The sequence below is a fragment of the Callospermophilus lateralis genome, unplaced genomic scaffold (genome assembly GCF_048772815.1).
Source record: "Callospermophilus lateralis isolate mCalLat2 unplaced genomic scaffold, mCalLat2.hap1 Scaffold_127, whole genome shotgun sequence".
NCBI classification, from domain to species: Eukaryota; Metazoa; Chordata; class Mammalia; order Rodentia; family Sciuridae; genus Callospermophilus; species Callospermophilus lateralis.
In genome coordinates, this window is record NW_027512450.1 from 642,147 (window position 1) to 664,128 (window position 21,982).

General features: G+C 37.6%; 1 protein-coding gene and 1 non-coding gene across 2 annotated transcripts in view; one reads left to right on the top strand and one right to left on the bottom strand.

The window, feature by feature from the left end:
• LOC143387302 (NBAS subunit of NRZ tethering complex-like) overlaps positions 1-21,982 on the top strand; it is a 254,702-nt gene that overhangs the window by 48,771 nt on the left and 183,949 nt on the right. Inside the window, 2 exon segments of the mRNA XM_077108062.1 lie at positions 13,203-13,341; positions 19,973-20,041. Coding sequence (XP_076964177.1) covers positions 13,203-13,341; positions 19,973-20,041 — 208 coding nt within the window.
• Positions 19,453-19,520, bottom strand: Trnag-acc (transfer RNA glycine (anticodon ACC)). Its single transcript has one exon. It is a non-coding gene; the product is annotated as a tRNA-Gly (tRNA).

Here is a 21,982-nt window from a genome sequence, read left to right on the forward strand (position 1 = left end):
TTACCCTGAATCAGGCTCTAGAGGAGTGGCCCAGAGGTTTATGTTAAGCCTGGTGATTCCAGAATGGCTACTTAAAGGGTCAGGGTTTTATTTTCTTATTCTTTAATAAATGTAAGTAGAATTTTAAAATGTCAAACTGGCTGGACTTTATGTAGTAAAGAATGCTTAGGATATACTAAAATGAATTAGGAATATTTGCTTTTCCAAAAGAGAATGGCTTCTAGCTCTGAGATACTAGATAACATTTGAGCTCTTACTTTGACCAATCTGGTGTTTAAGCTTTTTTCTCTCCTTTGTGGTGGTGGGGATCTAACCCAGGGTCTCACACATGCCAGGCGAGTGCTGTATCACTGAGCCATAAACCAACCCCAAAATTTGGGGACCTGGAGTATGTTTTCCTTTCATTTTTTTTCCCTATTGTATGACCTAAGCATGCTGGTCACTGGATAGAATATACAGAAATTATTTTGAACTTACTTCCTTGGTTTGAAGGAGTTTTAAGCCACTAGATGGCAGATTCTTTCAAGAGTTATTAAGTTGAAAAGTCTTAATAAATTATTCCTAACTTTTCTTGGAGTCAATTTTTAGTGTAACTTTCATTCCATTACTGTAACATGCTTACAGACTTGCATCCTGTCTGTACTTTTCTCAGCTTTGACCACCTATGTGTTACTGTCTCCTGTTCTTCTCTAGTCTCTTATTCTGGATCATTTAATTCAATTTTGTGTGCGTGCGTGCTTGTTCTCCATCAGGTTATTCTTGTTCCCTGATACCTATGTTTCTGCTTTGAGTTTTGGATTTGTAGAGTATCAGCACTAAAACGGACTTCATCTATCATTTGGTTCAGTTCCTTCATTTCTTGGATGGGAAATGTGAAGCCTAGAGAAGTTAAGCCAAGGACAAGGATTGTCTTATCTTTGTGTAGCTATATTTCTTTTCACATAGTGCCCAGATAAATGCTACTTGAGTGGAACATCAGTAATAAATGTTTTAAAGGATACAAAGATGAACTGGACACAGTCCCTCCCTCAAAATGGCTTCAAGTTTAGAGATGAGGATAAGTAGCTGTTATATCAAAAAAGACAGAACATAAATGCCCAGAAAATGAGCAAGATGTATGTGTTGCAAAGGACCTATCTGAACTTTCTGTTCTGTTCTCGCTGCTGCTTCATATAGACATAAATTAAAACTGCTAGAGAATCAAATTCTCTACACTAAAGTACATGATATGTGGGAATTAACAAAAGTGTTTCTTATACTCTCCGAACACACCATTTATTGCCTCAGCTCTTGTTCCTGTTCATGTTCTCTTGGCTTAGTGTTTCTTACTTCATCCTTTGTCTGGGAAATTGTTTAATGAGTGAACCCTTCACTAGTGCTTCCCAGTGAAGCCTTTCTTGACTTCTTCCGTGCAGTTAATATGCCTTGCAGGCTGTTTTTGTACATACTACAGAGGTTGCTGCAGAGGTCCTATGCAGCTGTGGTCAGTGGTTCCTAGTTAGTTCACCTATAATGAGCCAGGCTCATGTTCATTCCCGTGTGTGAGTATATGTCAAAGACTCTGCCACCTGAGCAGCATGCCACTTGAAACTGGTGAACTATGGAAGATGAGAGTTACATTGAAAACTGATTCCAAGGAGAATTAGAAATGATCTATTAGAGTATTTCTTCAATTTCTTCATGGCTTTGTACATAGTTGGTGTATAGTAACTACTAAGGGAGGGAAAGAAGTGTTTCAAGATTATAGTTAATTTTTTTTTCAAAGATATTGTAACTTGTTACCCCTCATTTCTAGACTTACAATATTTCTTGCTGTTTTCCACAGAATGTGAGGTTGAAGATTTTAGGGAAAGATAATTACTTTTTTTCCTGTTTTGTTTGTTTTCGGTAAATAGTTTTGTTACTTCCTACATATCATGTACTTTAGTATAGAGAATTTAATTGATACTCTAGAAATTGTTTTGTCTACATGATGATTAAGAATAGAAATAATTATACGAGCATGGTGGTGTATACTTATAATCCCAGCAACTCGGGAGGCTGAGGCAGGAGGATTGCAAGTTTAAACCAGCCTCAGTTACTTAGTGAGGCCCCATGTAATTTAGTAGGATGCTAACTCAAAATAAAAATAAGGGCTGGAGATATCACTTAGTGGTTAAGTGACCCTGGGTTCAATACCCTGTTATGCACCCCCCTCAAATTGCCTCAATCAATGTGATTCTGAAATTTAGCACTTTAATATTCAGTATAGTTCAAAATGTAATATATATTCTGGTGGAAGAACTTAATGCAGTAGCAAATAATATTCACAATATGAATTGCTTTCTTACTGTGTTTCTGCACTTAATTTCTACCGAAATCTATCAGTTATTTCAGTAGTAAGCCAGAAAATGCTTAAGGTTTAACCATTAATGTATAAACAACCTCCAATGTCACAGCAAAATATATGCTAATTTCCTTTTTTTAGTATTTGACTAGACTTGTGGGTTGATACAGTGTTAAAGCCTACTTATTAAATTTTTGTCTTCTGGACATCATTAACTTCAGAAGTTTATGTACCTAATGTGAGACACAGCATTTCTAATTCTTTTTTGAAATTAAAAAAATATACCTAAGTACCTACTACATAAAATTTACAAATCTTTTTTTACCTCAGATGTGTGTGCATCTAGGTGGATTCACACATGAAGATCTATAAATGAGAGATAACAGTACAATTTTCTGCTCCATTCCTTTGTCTTGGTCTTCTCTACAGGTAGCTATGATGATTTTGATGTGTGACCTTTCAATTAGTTACATTTGCCATCTTTACACTGTAAATGCAATCTAGTTGAGTTCATAAACACTGTTATTGTTCTAAACATCTTCATTCTCAATGCAAACTCATTAGTAGTATATTAAGAGTTGCATTGTCCCTAAACATTCTACAGGATAGTTGGTGTAGCTCTTTGTTAAATTAATCTGTATTATTGTCCTTTGGATTTCTCCTTATTCTACATTTTTCTTTTGAACTGATGGAAGATTTTATAAATTCTCCCTACTAACATGCTATTTTATATGTTACGGATAATTTCTCCTGAATATGACTTGTTACTTGTTATAGATTGAAGTCACAGCATTGAAAGGCTGATTAAAAGAGATAGCCATCTTTTCTCTCGCCAGGTTAATACGGTTAATTTTTAATACAGTCAGTTTCGAGGAGAATGTCTTAATAATGCAAGGGAAGGAAAATTTTTCTAGGTCAAGGTGCACAAAGGCTAGCTCAGAAAGGGAAAGACTGATCAGTGGGGACTGAGTTGACATTCTCTCAGGCGAATCTTGTTTGCCTAATTTCATTAAATTGGTTTGTTCAGTTCTGTAAAATATTCGGATAGGATTTTCTTTGAAACTGCTTGAGATTTCCATTAAGAGGAACTGTCAGCCTGAAGGTATCGACTGTCCAAAGGAGAAGGTGTTCTCTTGTGTCTTCACTCATGTTCTCATACATCTCTCACAAGCACTTTCTTGATGCTCTTACGGCATTCTTGGCTAAACATTTTCTGGTGCCCTCTTTAATGATGTGACTCTCGCCTCCTACCCCCGTTGCTGTGCTCCTTTCCTTTCCACCTCATGTGCTGAAACCTGGCGAGAGAAAAGATGGGGGTCTCTTTTAATCAGCCTTTCAATGCTGTGACCGAAATACCTGACAAGAACAACTTAGAAGAAGGCAAGTTTATTTGGGGCTCATAGTTCCAGAGGCCGCAGTTCAGATGGCCAACTCCATTGTTCTTGGCCCCAGATGAGGCAGCACATCATGGGGGAGGGGCCTAGCAAAGGAAAGCTACTCTGCTCATGGCAGGATCAGGAAATAGATGGGGGTAAAGGGCCATAGGGAAGATGCAGCCTTCCAGGCACAAACTCAGTGACTCACCTCTAGCCAGGTCCCCCTGTCCACAGTTAACACCTAGCCTTTTCAAACTGAGATGGACTGATTAGGTTATAGTTCTAATCCAGTCACATTCCTGCATTGAAACAGGCACTTTCGGGAGGGGGGAGGAACACTTCATATCCAAACCAAACCATGACAGTCTCTATAGTACCTTCACTCTGTGCTGCTGAAGGAGAAAGTTGGAGACTCAACTTTTGAGTCGCTTGTAAAACATCTATTGAGTATATTATGTTGGGCCCGAGACGCCTGTCTTCTCATTTCCATTGTCTGACTTGATGTAAATTGCATAGTTTTACCGATGGAACTTAATTCTTCACTGGCCACTGCGTTGTTGCCCTGGAAGCCTCTTACAAACACTGCGAACACGTTGGAGAATGTTTATTTGCTTGGCCAAGCATCACGGCTAGCCTGCTTTTATTAATCATTTGTAAGTTAGCTTTAGCCAACATTGTGAGTCTTGAAAACAAATGGATTAAATTGATGCCTTGAATTGAGGTTGATCTTCCATGGCATGTATAACTGAAGAAAATCCTTCAATAGACTGAAACGGGCTTATCACCTACCAATTGTCATCTATGCCACTTAATTCCATGCTTCCCCTGGCTCTTCGCTCTTTGCCCTCTTAGTGAGCTTTGGAATGCAGAGCGTGTGTATTGCTCATAGCTCTCTGTTAGCTGCATTGCACACAATAGTTACTAGTTACTTGTTCTGTGGGTATGTGGAGTCATTTCAATGTCCTTCCCTTGAAACATGTGAACAGGCAAGCCTGCTTGCATATGTGCACATGTGCATTCTTCTAATGCATGTGGAATGCTGAACTGCTTGTGTCCCAAAGCTCCCCTCTCAGTGGGGAACAACACATGATTAGGGTTATCATTCTGCTTGCTTTTCTACTTATTCTTCAGTCTGGTATGGAGGAAAGGGTTTTGGATGTGAGTTGTCCCCCAAAAGGTCACGTGAGACAATGTAAGATAATTCAGAGGAAAAATGATTGGGTTGTGAGAATCTTAACCTAGTCGGTACATTTATCCCGTGATGGGGATTAACTGAGGGGTAACTGAAGTGGTAGAGTGTGGGTGGAGGAGGTGGGAACTAGGGCATAGTCTCTTTGTGTATATTTGTATGTGGGTGGAGTTTCTCTGCTTCTTGGTCACCATGATGTGAGCTGCTGCCCTCTGCCACACACTCTACCAAGATGTTCAGTCTCATCTTGAACCCGGAGAAAGGGAGCCAGCTTTTAATGGACTAAGACCTCTGAAACTATTGAGTCCTCAAACGTTTCTGCCCCTATACTTGTTCTGGTCAGATCCTGTAGTCATAGCAGTGAAAAAGGTGACTAAAATAAAAATAGTGGTGGCGAGGATGTGGGGAAAAGAGCACACTTGTACATTGCTGGTGGGACTGCAAATTGGTGCGGCCAATTTGGAAAGCAGTATGGAGATTCCTGGGAAAGCTGGGAATGGAACCACCAGTTTGATCCAGCTATCACACTTCTCGGACTATTCCCTGAGGACCTTAAAAGAGCGTACTATAGGGATACTGCCACATCAATGATCATAGCAGCACAATTCACAATAGCTAGACTGTGGAACCAACCTAGATGCCCTTCAATAGATGAATGGATTAAAAAAAATGGCATTTATACACAATGGAGTATTAGTCTGCATTAAAAAATGACAAAATCATGGAATTCGCAGGGAAATGTATGGCATTAGAGCAGATTATGCTAAGTGAAGCTAGCCAGTCATTAAAAAACAAATGCCAAATGTCTTCTTTGATATAAAGAGAGCAACTAAGAACAGAGCAGGGAGGAAGAGCATGAGGAAAAGATTAACATTAAACAGAGACGAGTGGTGAGAGGGAAAGGGAGAGAGAAGGGAAATTGCATGGAAATGGAAGGAGAACCTCATTGTTACACAAAATTACATAAGAGGTTGTGAGGGGAAAGGGGGGTGGGAACAAGGGAGAGAATTGAACAACAGCAAATGGGGTAAAGAGGGAAGATGGGAGGGGAAGGGGGGATAGTAGGAGATAGGAAAGGTAGCAGAATTCAACAGTCACTAATATGGCATTATATAAAAATATGGACGTGTAACTGATGTGATTCTGCAACTTGTATTTGGGGTAAAAATGGGAGTTCGTAACCCACTTGAATCAAATGTATGAAAGATGATATGTCATGAGCTTTAATGCCTTGAACAACCAATAAAAAAACAAAAATAGTGCGAAGCAGGTACTGAATCTCTTCTGTTCTCAGTGAGCTTATCTGTAGTAGCCAATTTAACCTATGCAGTCATTTGTCAAAATTCATGGAGAGGAAGTATCCTCCAGGACCAAGACCAGGAGATATGGGATCTGAATTTTTACCCCTCTAACTCCTTCAGTAGTCAGTCAATAAGAGTTTCATATTGTTATAAATACAATTAACATAATAGAAATTATGTATTGAATACATTAAAATATTCAACATAGTATACATATTTTTAATATATATGTTGCAATTGATCAGAGGGTACTTATTTTAGTTATCAAAGAAATGTTTTGTTATGGCCTTTTGGGGGGATTTGTTGAGTATTCTTAGTGGTGGGTTTTTTTTTTTTTTTTTTGGTACCAGGGATTGAACTTGGGGCACTGAACCACTGAACTGCATCCCCAGCCCTATTTTATTTATAGACAGGGTCTCACTGCGTTGCTTAGTGCCTTGCCATTGCTGAGGCTGGCTTTGAATTTGCGATCCTCCTGTCTTGGCTTCCTGAGCCGCTGGGATTATAGGTGTGTGCCACCATGCCCATCCCTTAGTGTAATTTTTATTATAAGTTACTGGTTTTTAATGCTGTTTTATAAATCATATTTTTTCCTTTGAAAATATTATGATTAAATTGGAACTACAAATATTCAGTTACCCGTTTTCTATTCAGAGTTCATCCTAGTAACTAGACTTCTGGGAAAAATTTCTTTATGGAAAATTTGAAGCACATACAAATATAGAGTAGGATTCTTGTAGAGCTCTAGACTTACCATTGAATTTTCAGCAGCTCATGGCCCGTCTCATTTCATCTTCATCCCAGATATCCCTTCACCTGAACTATTTTGAAGTAAATCCTGGACAACATGTTTTATTTGTAAACACTTCAGTATTTCTACAAAATAAGGACTCTACCGAATGATACCATTATTATATTCGGAGAAAAATAATTGCCTACATCTCCAGATACCAGCCTGTGCTTGCCGAGATGACTGATCTTTCTGTTTTCCCTCTCTTCTGCTTTCTTGCTGTATGAGTTCTTAAGAAACCACATCATTGATTTTTGTATGTTTCTAACTTATAGATTTGTTGTGTCTTTTTAGTGTTTACCATATTTTTCTTCATCTGTTTTGTCTAAATTGGTAGTTAGGTTAGAGGGATAGTATAACTTTATCTGTACTACATAAAATTAGGGAAATAACTATTGTAGCAGTCATCTACTTGAACAGAATGAGTGCTATGGCCAAGTAATAATTGCACTATTAGCTTGACTTTGGACCAAAATCTTTTGTCCTTGGCAACAGGTTAATTGTTTTTGTGCTAAGGATTTGCCTAGATTAGAAACAACCTAAACAGGTTGTTTCAAGCTGTCATCTCATAATTTGCTATTTTCCATTTGCTGGGGTAAAGTTTTAAGAGGTCTATATAATAAAACAATAGGAAAAAAGCTATAAGTGAAGGCTCAAGTTGTGTTTCTGTGATTAAAGTTCATTTAAATGACTTCATGGATTTTGAGTTTTGCAAAGCTTTCTGGTTAAACTCAACAGGATTTTATGTAGCTTAAAAATTTTTAGACTTAAAAGTACATGTTAGAGATTAGGTTTTTTTAATTAGAAATCAAATGATCAAGTGTGAGAAGAGCTGTTGGACTGAGTCTGATAGATCTTCTGTGTTTTGGGACTGGGAATGAAACAAGGTATATTTTAGTTTTCTGTGGCTGCTGTACTAAGTTATCAAAAACATCGTGTTTTTCTAATGTTTTGAACATAAAGGGATGCTGTACTTTGTCGAATGCTTTTTCTGCAAATATCGATCATCATATGGTTCTTTAAGTTTATTGATGTGGTGAATAACATTTATTGATTTCCGTATATTGGACCATCCTTGCATCCCAGGGATGAATCCTACTTGATCATGGTGCACAATTTCTTTGATGTGCCTTTGATTCCGATTCGCCAGAATTTTACTGAGGATTTTTGCATCTAGATTCATCAGAGATATTGGTCTGTAGTTTTCTTTCTTTGAGGTGTCTTTGTCTGGTTTCGGAATCAGGGTGATGTTGGCCTCATAGAATGAATTTGGAAGAGCTCCCTCTTTTTCTATTTCCTGAAATAACTTGAAAAGTATTGGTATTAATTGTTCTTTAAAGGTTTTGTAAAACTCCGCTGTATACCCATCTGGTCCTGGGCTATTCTTGGTTGATAGTCTTTTGATTGCTTCTTCTATTTCATCCATTGATATTGGTCTGTTCAAATTGTGTGTATCCTCCTGACTCAGTCTGGGCAAATCATATGACTTAAGAAATTTATCGATGTCTTCACTATCTTCTGTTTTATTGGAAATAGTGTTTCAAAATAATTTTTCTAATTGTCTTTATTTCTGTAGCATCTGTTGTGATATTGCCTTTTTCATCCCGTATGTTAGTAATTTGATTTCTCTCTTCTTCTCTTCGTTAGCATGGCTAAGGGTCTGTCAATCTTGTTTATTTTTTTGAAGAACCAACTTTTAGTTTTGTTAATTTTTTCAATAGTTTCTTTTGTTTCAATTTCGTTGATTTCCGCTCTGATTTTAATTATTTCTTGCCTTCTGCTACATTTGCTGTTTTGCTCTTCCTTTTCTAGGGCTTTGAGATGAAGTGTGAGCTCATTTGTTTTTTTCTTTTTGAGGAATGACCTCCAGGCAATGAATTTCCCTCTTAAAGCTGCTTTCATTGTGTCCCATAGATTTCGATATGTTGTGTCTGTATTTTCATTTATCTCTAAGAATTTTTTGATTTCCTCCTTTGTCTTCTGTAACCCATTGATCATTCAGTAACACATTGTTCATTTTTCCATGTGATGTAGGATTTTTCCTTTTATCATTGATTTCCAGTTTCATTCCATTATGATCAGATAAAATGCATGGTATTATCTCCACCCCTTTATATTTACTGAGGGTTGCCCTATGGCATAATATATGGTCTATTTTTGAGAAGGATCCATGTGCTGCTGAGAAAAAAGTATATCCACTTGATGATGGTTGATATATTCTATATATCAGTTAAGTCTAGGTTATGGATTGTGATATTAAGTTTTATAGTTTCTTTATTCAACTTTTGTTTGGAGGATCTGTCCAATGGTGAGAGAGGTGTGTTGAAGTCACCCATAATTATTGTGTTGTGGTCTATTTGATTCTTGAACTTGAGGAGAATTTGTTTTATGAACGTCGCAGCACCATTGTTTGCATAAATATTGATAATTGTTACATCTTGTTGGTGAATGGTTCCTTTTAACAGTATATAATGTCCTTCATTATCCCTTTTGATTAACTTAGTCTTGAAGTCGATTTTATTCGATATGAGGATGGCCATCCCTGCTTGCTTACGAGGACCGTGTGCGTGGTATATTTTTTCCCAACCTTTCACCTTCAGCCTGTGTATGTCTTTTCCAATCAGATGTGTCTCCTGGAGGCAGCATATTGTTGGATTTGTTTTTTTAATCCATGTTACCAGACTATGTTGCTTTATTGGAGAGTTTAAGCCATTAACGTTTAGAGTTACTATTGATATATGGTTTGTACTTCCAGCCATGTTTGATTATTTACCTTTTTTTTAAAATTTAGTTTGTTTCTCCATGATTAGCTTTTCCCCTGCCCTCTCTTTACCGAGGCACTCCCCACTGATGGTTATGGTTATTGTTTTTCATTTCTTCCTCGTGTAGTGTTTTGCCCAAGATGCTTTGCAATGCTGGTTTTCTGGCTGCAAATTCTTTTAACTTTTGTTTATCATGAAAGATTTTTATTTTGTTGTTGTACCTGAAACTTAATTTTGCTGGATACAGAATTCTTGGTTGGCATCCATTGTCTTTCAGTGTTTCAAATACGTTGTTCCAGGATCTTCTTGCTTTCAGCGTCTGTGATGAAAAATCCGTTGTTAACCTTATTGGTTTACCCCTGAATGTAATCTGCCTCCTTTCTCTTGTAGCTTTTAATATTTTCTTCTGTATATTGGATATCTTCATAACAATGTGTCTTGGCGTTGGTCTACTGTGATTTTGTGTGCTCGGTGTCCTGTATGCATCTACCATTTGTATATCCATTTCCTTTTTTATTTCTGGAAAGTTTTCTGTAATTATTTCATTCAGCAGGTTACTCATTCCCTTGGTTTGAATCTCTATACCTTCCTCTATCCCAATGACTTGTAAGTTTGGTTTTTTAAATGTTATCCCGTATCTCTTGGATGTTTTTCTCGTGATTTTTTTACCAGCCTTTCTGAGTTGGCTAGACTGTTTTCAAGATGATATATTTTGTCTTCATTATCTGATGTTCTGGCTTCTACTTGTTTCACTCTGTTAGTGATACTCTCATTTGAGTTTTTAATTTGGTTTATAGTTTCCTTCATGTCTAGAATTATTGTTTGATTTTTTTTTATTATCTCTATCTCCTGATAAAGATGCTTAACTTCTTTTATCTGTTTATGTAATTCATTTTCAATGTGTTCTTTCACTGTTTGAATTTGTTGTCTCGTATCCTCTTTAAGGTTCCATTGCATCTGTCTAAGGTATTTCTTGAGTTCTTTATATGACCATTTTTCTGATGACTCTAGGTCCTCCTGAATACTTAGGGTGTCCTTCATTGTTTGTACTCCTTTTCTTCCTTGCTTTTTCATGCTGCTCTTGTTACTTCTTGTTCTGTTTGACTGCTGAGTTACTGTTTACTCTTAAAAATTTGTTTGATGCTTCGGAGGAAAGATATTAGAAGGGAAGGGAAGTAGTCACTAAAGAGAATGAGAGTGAGCAGGTAGAATTCAAGGAAGGGGGAATAAGAAAACTGAAAAGAAAAGACAAAAGAAAAAAAATAGAAAATAAAAAAATGAATTAAAATTAAAAATAATAAAATAAAAAAATTAAAGTAAAATTTAAAAAATGAAAATGAAAATGAAAATGAAAAGAAAAAAACCCAAATTTAAAAAAAATTGATAAATGCAGTCTTAGAGTTTGATTAACTTCTCTTCCAGTAGGTGGAGCTGTGCCCACTGGGCTAAGCTTCTCTCAGTAGGTGGGAACCAATCACTGTGCAGCAGCTCTTCCTCCCAGACTGAGCGGGTCTCCAATCCTGAGTGCCTAGGACCTTCTCTTGTGTTTCCTCAAGCCAGGCCCCGCTCACCTGTGATGCTCACCACAATACTGGCTACAGCCAGATCTGCTCCTGGGATCCCCGTTTTCATGAATGCCTCGGCACACTTTCCCTGTCTGCCATTCCCTCAGACCCTAAGTTTGTAGAGCTTCGGGCTGAGAACCCCCAGCGAATTTTGCTTGCCCTCCGGTAGCCACGCCCCTGGTAGCTGGTGCAAGAGACCTCAGTTGTCAGCACTGGTGGGAGCGGTAGCTGGGAGTTCCGCGCCACTCCTGATTCCCTCAGTCTGACTATTGCGCTCATGGGAGACCTGGGAGGGGCCCTTAAGGATTCCCCACTGTGTGGAGAGGGATGGCTAGGAGATTACACACCTGTCGCCACTCGTTTCAATGAAGTTGTCTCCTCCACCGCGTTTTGGTGACATCAGTTCTCTGCCATGGTGGTATCCCATGCAAATGGTGACAGTTCATTTCCTTGGCTGGGTGACTAATGCAACGGGTGGGTCCTGAGTGTCTCTCCCACGCCCCGTTTCAATCCTGTGGCCACTGCCTATGAAGGCTCGGTTGGCTTTTACCTCTGTCAATTAAGAAGGGCTGACCAGTTGTTTTGGCGGGGTCGTTAGTGCTGAGTCATGGCAGTTTGTCTGCAAGAAGCGGGTGAACAGGAGCTTGAACGCAGCCGATCGGGCTCGGTGTGTGTTCTGAGAGGCCCAGACTGTTCTCCCCAGATCCACGTCAGCTCAGCATTGCCTAGTGATCCTGAGCAAACAGCCTTTAGACAGTTTACGACTCCCTATGCCCGCGCAGCTGAAGAGGTCAGAGACTTGATCTCTCTGCGCCCGTCGCCATGTTGGATCCTTTGTCATTTCTTTTGGATGTGCTGAAGTTGTGCCCTCAGTGCATCACATATGTTGCTGTCATTTAATACATGTATCTATATGAAGCCACACAACTGTTAATGCTTGCCTCTGGCGAGGTGTGATGGAAGTTTATAAAATATTTACACATGCAGATATGAAGGTAAAGCTGGGATCAGGTGGAGTGCTGCTCTCTGATGGAGTAGCATACTTAAATAGTTATGCCATCAGGGCTGGGGGTATAGCTCAGTTGGCAGAGTGCTTGCCTTGCCTTGCGTGCACAAGGTCCTGGGTTCAATCCCCAGTGCAACAATAACAAAAAATTACACCAGCAATCTTTATTTACGTGTCTCATTATCAGGTTCAAGACAATGCAAGCATTATTCTTTGTACTCATGAAACTTAAAGAACTAGAAGCAGCTATGCAGCTTTTCCGCAGTTTCAATGTACAATGTTCTTTGTGCAGTACTCAAGGAGGTCCATTGTTTAAAGTTACTATTAAGTGGGCAGGAGTATCAGAACTGGTGAAACATTGTGGTTGTCTTGCATGCGAATTCCTTTGTCCCTGGGAGCTGTGTGCATAAGATGAAGGCCTAAGCTGATAACTTTTACAGGGAGACTCCTCTGGCAGTTGGTTACTATAGCAGCTAGGCATCCTGTTGCCCGAGTACTGGGAACATTCCCAGGTAGTAGGCATGCCACAGCCATGAGGTCTCATTGTAGACTCCCAATCTGTTACTGCTCTGCCACTCTGTCATCACTCTATAAATGCTTACTGTTAGGACACAGGCAGTTTCTCCAATATGCCGTTGCCAGCCTTAAGATGGTTTTTCCCTTCATTTCTCAGGTACCATCTGATTTCAGGTGCTTGAATGTATAGGCTTTCCTTCTCAAGTGAAAGGGACATTCCAATTGTTTTTCTTTTCATTGTTTTATCTGAAATTTTCTAAACTTAATATATAATAATTTAGTTTCCTTTGCAGAAACTTTTTTGTACTTGGTATTTTTCTGTTATTTTGTTCACACTTGCAGTTCATCAATTCTATTTGTCTCATGTTTAGACTTCTTCTGGTTGGTGGATGTGAGACTGCGGACATGGGCCCAACAACAGCAGCTGGCTGTGGCCTTTCTGCATGGAGAGTTCTTTCAGGATCACCCTATTACAAGCAGGTCACTAATGGTGGAGATAGGGTTACTACGGTAAGCATTAGTTACAACCTTTTACTTTTCTAATTGTTCTTACACAAATAAACCCTTCTTATGATTTAATGGAATAAATAATTATGTCTTAAATGAGGAAGGTTAATTAGTGATAATTCAATTTCAGTTCTTTCAGATATCAAGTTGAACAGAGTATATTGAATTTTTTCTGGTTTTATTTAGTAATATTTTCAGATATGAGAAAAATAACCTAAGAGTAGTCTCATTACTTGTATTTGCCTTTTTAGACATTAAAAATTATCAAGCACCTTTTATGTTATGGCAACTATGTAAAATGCTTTTGCATGTATTAGCTTACCTAAGTAACCCTTTGAAGGTTTGTTCATGAGGAAATTGTAGTTAAGTTGCCCTGGGCTACCTAGCTAGCAAGTGGTAAAATCAGAATAGAAACTTCAGAAGTTCACCAGTCCATTTTCTTAACTGCCACGCTGTGCTTCCTTTCAATATTGTTCCTTTTTCTATGAACTATTTGTTTGTTATTTATAATTAATTGGGCTTCTGTTTTGCGTCAGACACCCTTTGGGTTAGTTAGCTTTCTGTTGCTACAACAAAATACTGAGAGAAACAACTTATAGGGAGGAAAAACTTATTTTGGCTCAGTTTCAGAGGTTTACACGATGGTGGCTTGTCCCTGTTAGGGAAGTAAGTCATGATTGGAACACATGGTGAAGAGGCTACTCACCTCATGGCCCATGGAGAAGTGAGAGGAGAGGCCAGTGTCCCAATAGCCCCTTCAAGCATACACCCCCCAGACTTCCTTTCACTGGGTCCTACCTCCAAAAGGTTCCACTGCAGTTAAGTAGCACCATCAGCTGGGGACCAAACCTTTAGTGGTCCTTTGGAAGACATTCAAGTTCTAGATGATAGTACTCTCATAGGCTATAGTACTAATAGGCTAGGCTGTATTCTGATGATTTAGACAATCCTGTCAAGAAGCAGACCTTGGAAGATGGAACGAACTACCTTACTCTTGGATAGGCGAACTAATATTATCAAAATGACCATACTACCAAAAGCACTATATAGATTGAATGCAATTCCAATTAAAATCCTAATGACATTCCTCATAGAAAAACAGAAAAAGCAGTCATGAAATTCATCTGTAAAAATAAAGACCCAGAATAGCTAAAGGAATCCTTAGCAGGAAGAGTGAAGCAGGTGACATCACTATACCAGATCTTAAACTATTCTACGGAGCAATAGTAATAAAAACAGCATGGTAGTGGCATAAAAACAGACTGGTAGAACAATTATACTGAATAGAGGACACAGAGACTAACCCACAAAATTATAACTATCTTATATTAGGCAAAGGCACCAAAAACATGCATTGGAGAGAAGATAGCCTCTTCAACAAATGGTGCTGGGAAAACTGGAAATGAAATTAAACCCCCTCTCGCCATGCACAAAACTCAAAATGGATCAATGAAGGACCTAGGAATAAAATCGGCAACTGCGTCTAATAGAAAAAAAAGTAGGCCTTAATCTCCATGTGGAAGTAGGCCCCAACTTCCTTAAGACTCCTTTAGTGCAAGAATTAAAATCAAGATTCAATAAATGGGATGGATTCAAACTAAAAAGTTTCTCCTTAGCAAAAGAAACAATCTGTGAGGTAAATAGTCTACATCTTGGGAATAAATTTTAACCCCTCACACACTAGATACAGCACTAATCTTTAGGGTATATAAAGAACTCAAAAAGCTAAACACTAATAAAACAAGCCAGTCAATAAATGGGCCAAGGATCTGAACAGACACTTCTCAGAAGATGATATATATATTCAACAAATAGATGAAAAAATGTTCATAATTACTAGCAATTAGAGAAATGCAAATCAAAACTTTACTAAGATTTCATGTCACTCTAGTCAGAATGGCAGCTATTATGTAGACGAGTGTTGGCGATAGTGTGGGGGAGGAAAGGTAAACTCGTACGCTGCTGGTGGGACTGCAAATTTGTGCAGCCAATATGAAAAGCAGTATGGACATTGCTTGGAAAATTGAGAATGGAACCACCACTTGACCCAGCTATTCTGCTCCTCAGTCTATACCCAAAGGACTTAAAAACAGCATGCTACAGTGACACAGCCATATCAATGTTTATAGCGGCACAATTCATAATACCTAAACTGTGGAATCAACCTAGAGGCCCTTCAGTAGATGAATAGATTAAAAAAAAAGTGGCATTTATATACAATAGAATATTACTCAGCAACAAGAGAATAAAATCATGGCATTTGCATAATGTTAAGTGGAATTAGCCAATTCCAAAAAACTAAATGCCACATGTTTTCTCTGATACAAAGAGGGTGATTCATAGTGGGGCAGGGATGGGGGAGCACGGGAGGAATAGACGAACCCTAGATAGGTTTGTCTAGAGGTTATTGTTATAGCTCCTTTTGTCAGGGGAGAGGGGTGGGAAGGGAAGGGAAGGGACAGGGGTTAGAAATGATGGTGGAATTAGACGGACATCATTATCCAAAGTACACGTATGAAGATTCAAATGGTGTGAATATACTTTGTATATAACCAGAGATATGAAAAATTGTGCTGTATATGAATAACATGAATTGTAATACATTCTACTGTCATACATAAATAATGAAAAGCAAACGAAAAATCCTAAAATTTCTGTGGCCTACCACGTGAAAATTTATTTCTTATTTGTGGCAAAGCCTGATGTTGATACTGTGGTTCTTCTGGACAACTTGTTCTAATGGGTGAAGAAAGGATTCTTGGAAGATAACCCCTTTTCTAGCTATAAAGGGATACCAGTAAGTACTTTCCTTTGTGTTCAGAAGGGCAAGAAGAACTAGGTGTATGGGAGAGTACTGATTGTGTTTACCTTCTTGAATACCCACCCTGTAGTACTACGTATCTTGGGTATTTCTGTAGGCTGTATGAAAGCATTTACCATATTATTTGTTACATAGTGGGCAATTAGCTCTTTTTCAGATGAGGGAAGAAACTGAGAAATTTAAGGATGGCACAATATAAGTGAATATGTTAGGCTGTTTGTTTCAATGGTGAGTGTATTGTTGTTTATCTTAAAATGTTATTGACTTTAATCTTACAAAACAATGACTTGGTATTGAAAAGTATTTTCGAAAAGAAATATTAGCAATTATATACTCTTTGATTAGTAACATTGTTTTAGCATTTGGTATATACTGAAATGTATGACTGGGATTTAATCCAACGAAGTTGTAATTGTTTTTTTAATTCATTGAACACAGAGTGTTGTTACACATGCTAGGCAAATGGTCTACCACTCAGCTACATGTGTACCCTTTTAAATTTTTATTTTGAGGCACAATCTTGCTAAATTACTGAGGGTCTTATAAATGGTGAGACTGACCTTGAACTTTGGATTCTCCTGCCTCAGCCTCCTGAGTTATTGTGATTACGGGTGTGAAACGCCACATGTCACTAACCTTAATTTTTTTTCAAAAAGTGATTATGACTTATGGGTTTATATGGCATCAGACCTTGAATCAGTTTAGATTTGGAGATCAACTTATTTTGTACTAGGCTTTGTGCTTTGACTTCCATTTATTAACCATCTACCTATTCTACCCATTTATGCTGTCTGCTGAACCCGGGGAGCAGAGCAGTGATAAGGAGCTGAAGACTCATGAGAGTCTAAGCACTGAAGATGGAAGAGGGGATAGGCCAGGTCTTGTGGCCCTGTTTAGCACTTCCCTCCCATATGAAATTATGTACACATCTAATTTATACTGATTATCCTATCAAATAAAAGTGAGGTAGGAGTCACTTATACATACTTCATACATAATTTCTTGTTTGTAGCTTATTGTGTTTATTTCTCTGAATTAACTCATATCCATCTAGTTTTGTATGTAAGATTTGTATAAGGGCAGATCTTGGAAAGAGGTTGAGGGATTTTTCCTCTCAAATCTGCCTAAAGCAAGTATGATGTTTTAAGCTTATTTTCCAGAGGTTCAATCAAAACATAATCTTTAGGAAAGTGTGTATAGAGAGGGAGATAATACACAGATGTGACAAAATGTATATAATTGGTCAACCCAGATGAAAGGGATACTGGTGCTTCATTGTACAATGCTGTAGCTATGAAATTTGACAAAATACAGGGGGGAAAAAGGTAAGTGTGGAGGATGCTAGGAGAGGTAAAGCAGGTGAAGTGTGAGTGTTTTCGTACAGCATAGTCAAGTGTACATTCCAGGAAAGGAGATGTCAAGGAGTTCTGTTTCATGTTAGGAAACCATTTTTCTCCTGACTTCTTGGAGTTGTGCTATCCCTGTGCTCCTTGCTGATGTATTAGAAACTGCTCTGCTGTATATAGTCACTGCTCATCTCTGGCCTGAGGCTTTTGTATTGAAGTCTTAAAAGAAAATAGCTTTTGCACTGACAAAATAAGTTAGGAAAAATATTGAATCGCAAATTGAATGCCCTTCTGTATGATTAACTTCTTGAAATGTTGCAAGTGTATTTTAATTAGTGGCTTTAAAATGTGTCTTGCAGCTAAACTTAAAATGTTCTCCACAGGTGTCACCTACTTCTGAAAAACTTGAGGTTATTGTTATAGCTCCTTTTGTCAGGAGATGGGTATTGTTCTCATTGAACTGCCTGTTAATCTGTAAAGTTGCTGTTGTGCTGGGGTATATATTGATTGAAACATGCTGCGGGGCATGTATTCTAGGCTGCTAGGTTGTAAGAGAAACTATGAAAAATTCAACACATGCATTGACTAGTTTCCAAACTAACGTTAGTGTCACATATGTGAGATAGTTTTACTTACCTATCACTACTCCAAGTGTTAGGAATATAAAGATATTAGTATAACTGTCCACAAATAAGTACAATAAGCTATAAAAGATACCAGGTCAGATTTTAATAACTAGGACCAAGGAAAAGTGCAGGCTCTAAAGTCAGAGGCTGATATTGAATTCCTGCTCATCCCTTGCCATTTCAGGCTTTGGCCAGGATCCACAAGAGAAATGTATGTGAAAGTACTTGATAAACTCAGATGCTCTACAAGGTCAAATATTATTGCCTATTTTTTTAAGTTAAAAATCTCGAAGATAAATATATAAAAATTAAGACTTTTTGGATGATGCTGCTGCTTTTTCAATATACGTTGTTATAGTGGAAAGAATACAGGCTTTTTGGAATCTTTTTTACCAAAAAAAAAAAAAAAAAATCGTATTTTTCTGAAAAAATAGAAGCCTAAGAAGAGGTCTTCCATGAGATTTTACCATCTGCCTGGGGCCGTACGTGTGTACTCTTTTCTCTTGTCATGGCAGGTGCTGTCCTTGCTCTAAGGCCAAGCCTTCCCTTTGTCCTCTAGATCTGCCTAGATAATTGAAGAATGTTCTCCTACACTAAGATTTTGCTGTCTCCTAGACTTACCAACTTATAAGATGCTTTTGTTTCTCCTGTAAGGCCCCCCTTGCCCTCCAGCCTCCGTCCCTTTTCTTTTCCTTAAAGTGTTCACATTTTGGCTCTGTTGGCTTCCAACTCTGTCCTTTCCATTTTCTCTCCAGTTCACTTAGATGGGAATTTAGCTCCATCTTTTAATTTAAAATATTGTTATTGATGTTATCAGTATTCTCCAATGTCTTGTCAGTTTTATTGGTATTCTTAAATTCCTAATAGTTACTTATATAGAAAATCGGTAAGCTTATTCTATTTTCCTTTCCCTTTACTTTCTGCTGTTTTATTTGGATTATTTCTTCTTTGTCACAGTATATTCTATTTACACATACTTTGGACTCTCATTTCCACTTTAGTCTTAGATATGCATTTATGCATTTTAAAATGCTTGAAGTTAGTTTTTTCATTGAAGTTTTCCCAGTCATCTTTTGATTGAAGTTAGTCTAATTTATGCATAGACCTACAAAAGAATTGCTAGGTCACATGATAATTTTCTCTTTAACTTTGAGAAATATCAGACTATAGTACCTTGTGTTCCCACTAGTGATATATAATTGTTCCAAATTGTTGACATGCTCAATAACACTTATTTTTCAGCTTTTAAATTAGTTGTCTTTCTTGCTTTCGTAAGTATATTTCTTAAATCTAAACACAAATTAATCTTGTGGGTTTTTTTTTTTTGTGCTGGGGATTGAACCCAGGGCCTTATGCTTGGTAGGCAAACACTCTACCAACTGAGCTATATCTCCAGCCTCTTATATTGTTATTTTAAATATTGATTTCTAAATGATGAATTTTTCTCCAGTATTTTAAGAGTGTAGAATGAGTTTCTTAATGAATAAAATGTGTTGGAAAAATTTTGAAATTTTCTGTAGTGGTGCTAGGATAACCGGTAATCTGGGACAGCCTCAGTTAAGAGCTTGTGGTAGATTCTAATATTTATAAATTGTATTAGACTGTTCAAACCATTGGATGTTGGATATATTTTGTAAGATTTTACCAGTTGGTAGTTCCCCCGCCCCTTGAACCGAAAAGAATCTCACCAAGATTCTTGACACCTGTTGGGGATTTTCTTAACAATTGTGTTTAAAAAAACAAACAAAAAAAACTCGATTTGCTATACATTTGTTTTTATGAGTTTGTACAGTGACAAAATTTTCATTAATTTTTTTGTATGATGTGCGTTTATTTTGTAGGTACCAAAGACATTAGGATTATTAAGGATGTTAAGTGTCAAGTTTTACAGTCGCCAGGGACAAGAACAGGTAATGCAAATTTGTTTAACCTTGTGCTTCTCATTTTCACCAGAGTACCCGTAAAGTTAAAAGTTGAGTGAACTTTGAATATTATAGATTCATCCGGGTGTATTCATAATTTTACTCTATGCAGATATATGCACTTAGTAAAAACTTAGGGTTATTAGTATGTCTCAATCTTAACTGGAAAAAAAACTTCAAAGAGAAATACAGAGAATGAGCCTAGTTTTCTTGGGTTCTGAAGACAGCCTAAAGAATTCTCCTAGAAGCATACATATATCTATGAATTTGTTTTTTCCCCCACCCCACTGGCAACACTACCTCATTTTATTATAGAATCAGGAAGAGACACCCCCCCCCCCCGCACCGCAGAGTTTGGACACTGATGCCATGGAGCATTTTACAAAAATAAAACCTTAATATACATATTGACTCACAAATACGTATGCAAGTTTATGTCCCATTCTGCAAACTGCTATGTAAAATTTGAGAATGGTACCACTATTTCCATTGACTTTTGAATATATAGAGACATGAGTGACAGCATAAAATTCATTTGTATTTTGATTTTAAAACATATTGTCTAAATTTGTAATATAAACATTTTCTTCAAATCTTTAAAATTAAAGATTCAAGGGAAACAAGATACTTCTAATTTCTGCTCATCAGAGAACAATAACTCTTGCAAAAAAAAAAGCTGTGAAATTTAATGTAATAGATGTCCCTTAAGTGAATTGGTGATGCTACTGAATACAGATCTAACATCTTCTAATTATAATTTTTTTTATTATTAGTTGTTCAAATCGTAGCTCTTGACATATTTCATACATTTGATTCAAGTGGGTTATGAACTACCATTCCCCCCCCATACAGATTGCATAATCACATGGGTTACACATCCACGTTTTTACATACTGCCATACTAGTGTCTGTTGTATTCTGCCTTTTCTATCCTCTATTATCCCCCTCCCCTCCCCTCCCATCTTCTCTCTCTACCCCATCTATTGTAATTCATTTCTCTCCCTTGTTTTTTTTCCCCTTTCCCCTCTTAGTCTTATGTAATTTTCTATAATGGACAAGGCTCTCCTTCCATTTCCATAGGATTTCCCTTCTCCCCCCCTTTCCCTCCCACCTCTCATCCCTGTTTAATGTTATGCTAAGTGAAGCTAGCCAATCCCTAAAAAAACAAATGCCAAATGTCTCCTTTGATATAAGGAGAGCAACTAAGAGCAGAGCAGGGAGGAAGAGCATGAGAAGAAGATTAATATCTATTAATTTCTTAAAAAAAATCTTGTGGATTTTTAAAAATTGCTTTTCACAATAGATCATTTTTTTTTGGCTTCTTATAGGTGGACAAAACATCTTCATGTTGTGCTGAGGATTGAACTCGGTGCCTTACACTTGCTAGGCAAGCGCTCTGCTACTGAGTCGCAACCCCAGCCCTCATTGCAAAATATTTTATATTTTAAAATTTGATCTTTTAGAAATTGGAAGAAAAAAGTAGCAGTGACTACATACAAGCAATCAAGAGTGGAGAGAGTACAGTGGGTGTTAAGTTCAGGAAAAAACACAACAACAGTTTCTTGTGTATTCATGCCCCCACCCAAGAATTTATTATCAGTGGAATTTTTTGGATAAAATGGGAACATTTTATTTATTTACCATATTTAACTAGAATTCTTTATTTACTAATTGTAATGAAAAATTGAAAGGTAGAGAAATTAAAAAATGTGGAAGGTTGGTTTTCATGGTGAGGAAAGTGAGATGATGGTACTGCACAAATTCTCTCCAATTAAATAAGACTTTCCCCTCCCCTACCCAGCCTCCCAGCTTCTCTGAGATGATGCTTTTTATGGAACAGCACTGGAAGCCCAGGACTGGACCCATTCATTGGGTTCTTCTCAGTTTTCTTTAGCCTGTATCTTGTGATTCTAACAAGTAGATGCCAAG